Raw genomic sequence first — 7,262 nt, 5'->3', positions numbered from 1 at the left:
CTAAGGAAATGATTCTCATCCTCTGCCACTGGATAAACAGGCAAGAAAAATTGATGATACATTAAAATATTAAAAAGGGTGACTATTTTTCTTTCTATTAAATTTTCAAAAGAGATGGGTATAGACTGATCATCTTCTGTGAAAAGGGAAGCAAATTTATTAGGAACTTGTCAAGTTTATCAGATGGAAAAAGATTTTATAGAAATTTCAATAGAAATAAAGGATGTGGAGATCAAAATAATACAAAACTGAATAAATAATTTCCAATGTAATATAATTTTAATATATGGTGTGGAAAATTAAAAAATAAACTACCAAGATATTGAACTAGTTTCCTCAGTCTTTTATGATTCAGAGTGTTTTATATTAATTTTATATTAATTTTTTTTGGATGGAAGGGAAAAAGTGAGAAAGAGATCCTCAAAGATAATATAAAAGGTGTTGAGTTTGTTGAATCTTGCAAACAGAAAGCTAGAGTGATTAATTTGTTGTATTTATGTACATAAAAGGTTTTTTGAAAAGAACACAGAATTATTTACTTATTTATTATTATTTTTTAAAAATATATTTTTATTGATTTCAGAGAGGAAGGAAGAAGAGAGAGAGAATACATGATGAGAGAGAATCATGGATCGGATGCCTCCTGCAAGTCCCACACTGGGGATTGAGCCCAGAACCCAGGCATGTGCCCTTGACCAGAATCAAGCCTGGGACCTTTCAGTTTGCAGGCCCAAAACCAAATACATTCCTGCCCCATGTGCATAGCTGATAAAAGCTTATAGAGAAACTCTCATAAGAGCCTTTGGCACAATTTCTTCATCTTTCTTAAATTTTCCTTTTAATCTCACTCATTTTTTCTTTTTTCCTAAAACTTCTTCACTTAAAAAATTATTTTTCAATGATTTATATTTAATATTATTTTGTATTAGTTTCAGGTGTACAGGATAGTGGTTAGACAATCATATACTTCACAAAGTGTTCCCACAGATATTTCAGTATCCACCCGGCATCATACATAGCTATTACAATATTATTGATGATATTTCCTATGCTATATTTTATATTGCTGTGACTATTCTGTAACTACCAATTTGTACTTCTTTATCCCTTCACCCTTTCACCCAGTGCCTCAATGTCCCTACCCTCTGGCAACCATCAGTTCTCTGTATCTATGAATCTGTTTCAATTTTTCTTGTTCATTTATTTTGTACTTTAGATTCTGCAAATAAGTTAAATCATATGGTATTAGTTTTTCTCTGACTGACTTATTTTTTTCCACTTTTATTATCCCTTATTTTTTATTTAACTCTGTTGTTTAGGAACTATGCAATCATGTAACCCATGCGCACTAATTATACAATTAGTCATATTTCCATGTATTTTAAATCACCCAAATACATCCTCTTTTATCTTTCAGCTATCTATTTCCTGAAATATTTACATATGCTTATTATGTACTTGGTATGACTCTAAGTTTTGGGACACATTCAATAACAAGTCAAGAACAACTGCTGTTCTTGCCTTTATTTGTTCTATCTTCTGATGAGACTGCAACTCCCATAAAATTAAGGAATACATCTGTCTTGTTATTGAATGTATCCCAAAACTTAGAGTCATACCAAGTACATAATAAGTATATGTAAATATTTCAGGAAATACATATCTGAAAGATAAAAGAGGATGCACTTGGGTGATTTAAAATACATGGAAATATGACTAATTGTATAATTAGTGAGTATGGGTTACATGATTGCATAGTTCCTGAACAGCAGGGGGTTATGGTGGGATGAGGACACATATGTAATACCTTAATCAATAAAGAAATTTAAAAAAGAACAACATTATTTTACTCATATGTGGCATATTAACTAGAAATCAACAAATGAACAAATAAGACAGACAAACAAAAACTCATAGACACAAACAACAGTATGGTGGTTACCAGAGGGAAAGGGGTGTGGGAATAGTAAAGGGTAAAGGTGGTTAAATATATAATAATGGAAGAAGATTTGACTTTGGGTGGTGAACACACATGCAATATACAGATGATGTATCACAGAATTGTATACTTGAAACCTATATAATTTGATTAACCAATGTCACTCCAATACATTTCATTTAAAAAAAAGAAAAAAAGGGAGAATAAACAAAAAACCCCCAATGAATTACATTTGTAGTAAGTACTACAAATAAATACAGTGATTTTTTGAGAGAAATATATTTAATCAATATAGGATGGTTTTTATTTTGAACACTAAAAGAGTATGAATGTTATAATCTATTATTATGTATAGAAGATAATCATAATATATTATTGAAATATCTTTTTTTTTTTTGAAGCCCTAACCACCAGTGTGGCTGTATGTTTTTTTTTTAATTAAATCTTTATTGTTCAGATTATTACATTTGTTCCTCTTTTTCCCCCCATAACTCCCCTCCTCCCAGTTCCCGCCCCACCCTCCACCCTCGCTCCCCACCCACTGTCCTCATCCATAGGTGCACGATTTTTGTCCAGTCTCTTCCCGCATCTCCCACACCCCTCTACCCCCCAAGAATAGTCAGTCCATTCTCTTTCTATGTCCCTGATTCTATTATGATCACCAGATTATTTATTCACTTGATTCTTAGATTCACTTGTTGATAGATGCATGTTTGTTGTTCATAATTTGTATCTTTACCTTTTTCTTCTTCTTCCTCTTCTTAAAGGACACCTTTCAGCATTTCATATAATACTGGTTTGGTGGTGGTGAACTCCTTTAGCTTTTCCTTATCTGTGAAGCTGTTTATCTGACCTTCAGTTCTGAATGATAGCTTTGCTGGATAAAGTAATCTTGGTTGTAGGTTCTTGGTATTCATCACTTTGAATATTTCTTGCCATTCCCTTCTGGCCTGCAAAGTTTCTGTTGAGAAATCAGCTGAATATTTCTTGCCATTCCCTTCTGGCCTGCAAAGTTTCTGTTGAGAAATCAGTCGTATGGGTATTCCCTTGTAGGTAACTGAGTTTCTTTCTCTTGCTGCTTTTAGAATTTTCTCTTTGTCTTTTGCTCTTGGCATTTTAATTATGATGTGTCTTGGTGTGATCCCCTTTGGATTCCTTTTGTTTGGGGTTCTCTGTGCTTCCTGGACCTGTAAGTCTATTTCTTTCACCAGGTGGGGGAAGTTTTCTGTCATTATTTCTTCAAATAGGTTTCCAATATCTTGCTCTCTCTCATCTTCTGGCACCCCTATAATTCTGATGTTGGTACGCTTGAAGCTGTCCCAGAGGCTCCTTACACTATCTTCGTATTTTCGGATTCTTTTTTCATTTTGCTTTTCCAGTTGGGTGTTTTTTGCTTCTTCGCATTTCGAATCTTTGACTTGATTCTTGCGCTCCTCTGGTGTGCTGTTGGGTGTCTGTCCAATATTCTTTATTTCAGTCAGTGTATGCTTAATTTCTAGTTGGTTCTTTATCACAATATCGAGGGTCTCATTAGATTTCTTGAGGATCTTACTACATTTATCGGCGGTCTCACCAGTCTTTTCGAGGGCCTTACTAAGTTTATCGGCAGCTTCTAGACAGTTCTTGAGAGACCTTAAAAGTGTGGTTTTGAGCTCTATATCTTCCATTTCTGACATTTGCGTCCTGTTTCTTTGTCTCCGCATTTTTTATCTTTTCTTGGTGCACCCCCTAGTGGTCTTTGTGTGCAGTCTTGTTGTAGTTAAGCCTTGATTGTTGTCGGCAATAGTGGGGGTGATTTGACCTCCAGGCTAACTGGCTATGAGAGTCCACTGTGTCTGCAGTGGGAGAGCTTCTGTGCTGGATCTCTAGGGCGGTGCTAATCTAGCATTTGCCTGAGGCTATCCGGCAAATGGCTCTGCGCAGGGCTTGGGCAGGGCGGGTCCCCGGGGATCTACAGGGCAGGCGGATTGAGCAGTTATGGCTGCTCTCAGTTCCATCCCTAGGGGCTCTGCCTCACAGTGTCCCAGCAACCGCTGCAAACCTTGGAGAGAAAGCTGCCTTAGAGTTCCGACCGAAGCCAGACAGTCCCGCTTCTCCCGTTTGAGTCTGGGTCCCTAGATACTCACCCGGATCTGGAGCTCAGAGTCTGAAACTCCCTCCCGATTGAAAACAACAACCGCGCCCTCCGCTGCCAGCCCGCTCCGCGCACGCACTCTGCACCTGAGTATTTCACTTCAGCACTGCGCCTCCTCTGAGTCTGGGTATGATATTCTCTTTCCTCCTAGTTGTAGAATTTCCACTCAGCCAGCCTTCCTATGGTTCTGGATGATGTCCGTTCCGTCTTTTAGGTGTACCCTTGAATTGGTTGTTCGAGGCAGCAATCTCTGGCGTTAACCTATGCCGCCATCTTGGTTTCTCCTGAAATATCTTTTCAATATGGAATTTTTCTGGCCAACACCATTTTATTTTCTTATTCATTTATCTCTGTGTTAAGCACTATAATGGACAAATGAAAGAAAGATAAGTAAAATAAAAATTTGCTGAATATTTACAAATTAATATCTATGCATTAAATACACAATTACAAAACTTTAATTATTTTATTCCTACAACTTGCTCTGAGAAGTTAATATTAATTGCAATTCCATAGATAAACTGAGTTTCAAGAATTCAAATTTGCTTGTTAGTGGCTGAATCATAGTATAAATCTTGGTTTTCTGAATCCAAAGTCCATATTCTTTTCACTATGCTATGTTGCTTCTCCAAATAAAACTAAAATTACAAAATAATATGACAAGTCCTTCCATAGAGCTTTGAACAAAATGCTTTTCACTACACCATGATGCCCTTCATAGTTTTAAGCTTGTCAGATCATGTGGTAAGTACTCTAGGGCAATGCTTCTTGAACTATCTTTGGTGAAAAATTAGTTTTTTTGCCCCCAATCCTTCATGGGTTGATACTTTAGTAAATACAAAATCATACACTTGAATTTTGTTCTGATGTAAAATTGTCCTAATATGATGCAAACTGGCAACAGACAATTCATGGACTTGTACCTCTGTGTGGACCACTTTTTCATTGCTTCAGTGAATCCAAATATGAATAAGTTGAAATTTCCACCTTCAAGAAACTTATAGTGTGGTTGGGGAGTTAGAGTTGTACTCAATTTACTAAAATACAAGGGATAGTAAAATAAATGCTGATAATATAACACAATACCTCACAGATATGATTAAAATTTAATGAACCTTGATGATAAATATGTCCCAGAGGTAGGGAGTCAGGAGGAAGGATCTGTTTGTCAGAATAAGGCTGGTGGTCTTAGAAATGGATGAAATAGTTGAAAAGTGGTAAAGAGTTTTATGTGACTGCAGCCACAATATTATTAGTCTTGAACCAAAAATCAAAAGGATTTGGGGTTGAATTCATTCCTATTATCCATGTTGATTAATCTTGTGTCTCATGAAAAACATCATAGTGTTTACCCTGGGAGGAAGCAGAGGGGTATTAAATGCAGAGAAAACCTGGTGGTTATACTAGTAGCAATAAATATTAGTAATAATAATAATGCAAGACATCATAGGTATGGTAAACAATTAAGTAATATTTAAGATGAATATGTTCTCAGAGGTGGAGACTGGGGAGGAAAAGGAGAAGGGTCTGTCAGATAAAGGTTTATAGGCTTGGACGGGATTGCAATAGTAACTAGTCATGTGACTGGGGCCAGATATTGGTTTTGAAGCAAAAAATAAAAATATTTGAGATTGAATTCCTGTTATTAATGTTGACCATCTTATGTCATGACTAATATTATAGCATCAATACTGGGAAGAAACAGAGGGTATTAAATGCAGAAACAACTTTGTAGTAGAGAACAACTCCACATGAAAAACACCAATTTCTCTGTGGTCACATTTTAGAGGCCTTGGGCATATTTGGTCAGTTTTAATGCTAGTGTAGATAAAGGCTTTCATAACTTTGATCTCCCTCTTAATTTATTACATAACTATTACAATTTACATTTTCAGGTAGCAATGCCGACAGAGCCAACAGATGGAGCGAATCACTCTGCAGTGTCAGAGTTTGTGTTCCTGGGACTCACGGATTCCTGGGAGATCCAACTTTTCCTCTTTGTGCTCTCCTTCACATTTTATGTGGCAAGCATCATGGGAAACACCCTCATTATGCTCACTGTGATTCATGACCCTCACTTACACTCCCCCATGTACTTTCTGCTGGCCAACCTCTCCTTCATTGACCTGGGAGTTTCTTCCGTCACTTCTCCCAAGATGATTTATGATCTTTTCAGAAAGCGTAAAGTCATTTCCTTTAGTGGCTGCATCACTCAAATCTTTTTCATCCATGTCATTGGTGGTGTGGAGATGGTGCTGCTCATAGCCATGGCCTTTGACAGATACGTTGCCATATGTAAACCTCTCCACTACCTAACCATCATGAGCCCAAGAATGTGCATTTTCTTTTTAATGGCTGCCTGGATGACTGGCCTTATCCACTCCATGGTTCAATTGGCATTTGTGGTAAAATTACCGTTCTGTGGTCCTAATGTTCTGGATAGCTTTTACTGTGACCTTCCTCAGTTCATCAAACTTGCCTGCACAGATACCTACCAACTAGAGATCATGGTCACAGCTAACAGTGGATTCATCTCTGTTGGCTCCTTCTCCATGCTGATCATTTCCTATATCATCATCATTTTCACTGTTAAGAAACACTCTTCAGCTGGTTCATCCAAGGCTCTGTCCACACTGTCAGCTCACATCACAGTGGTAGTCCTGTTCTTTGGTCCTTTGATATTTTTCTATACGTGGCCATCTCCCTCCACACATCTGGATAAGTTTTTGGCCATCTTTGACGCAGTTCTCACTCCTTTCTTGAATCCTATCATTTACACATTCAGGAATCAAGAAATGAAAGTAGCAATGGGGAGAGTATGCAGACAGCTGGTGAATTACAGGAAGATCTCTTAAGTTATGCCAGTATTCTGAAGAGCCCTCATTGATTGTTGATATTTATTCTTGATGGTCAAACTGAGAGAGAAGATCTTGTTTGTTCTTCTTTAATTTTATTATATACACCGATATAGAATCTATTTTGTTTCTCACTCAGAAGGGAGGGACATTCATTTTTGAAAGGGGAGAGTTACATAAAGTATTTGTAAACCAACAATTTTAATAACCTTGACTCCAAATTTCTAACGAATAATGTTTATATGAAATATTTTTTGGAAACACACAAAAGGGCATACTCCTTTAAGGTCTTCAGAACATAGAGAAATGTTTTCCAATCGATCTTAATCCAGTA

General features: G+C 36.8%; 1 protein-coding gene across 1 annotated transcript; it reads left to right on the top strand.

Annotated features, from left to right (window-relative positions):
- The first annotated feature begins 5,974 nt into the window (after nt 1–5,974).
- Nucleotides 5,975–6,928, top strand: LOC118664386 (olfactory receptor 4F3/4F16/4F29-like). Its single transcript, XM_036324431.1, has one exon. It carries the CDS (start codon nt 5,975–5,977, stop codon nt 6,926–6,928), a length of 954 nt encoding a protein of 317 aa, XP_036180324.1.
- The last annotated feature ends 334 nt before the right edge of the window (nt 6,929–7,262 follow it).

Source organism: Myotis myotis, unplaced genomic scaffold, assembly GCF_014108235.1.
Source record: "Myotis myotis isolate mMyoMyo1 unplaced genomic scaffold, mMyoMyo1.p scaffold_m19_p_1, whole genome shotgun sequence".
Taxonomy (NCBI): domain Eukaryota; kingdom Metazoa; phylum Chordata; class Mammalia; order Chiroptera; family Vespertilionidae; genus Myotis; species Myotis myotis.
This window is presented reverse-complemented; position numbering and strand designations above follow the sequence as displayed.

Excerpts from the sequence above, each read along its gene's own strand:
- LOC118664386 (XM_036324431.1), top strand. The coding sequence starts at position 5,975 with ATGCCGACAGAGCCAACAGATGGAGCGAATCACTCTGCAGTGTCAGAG.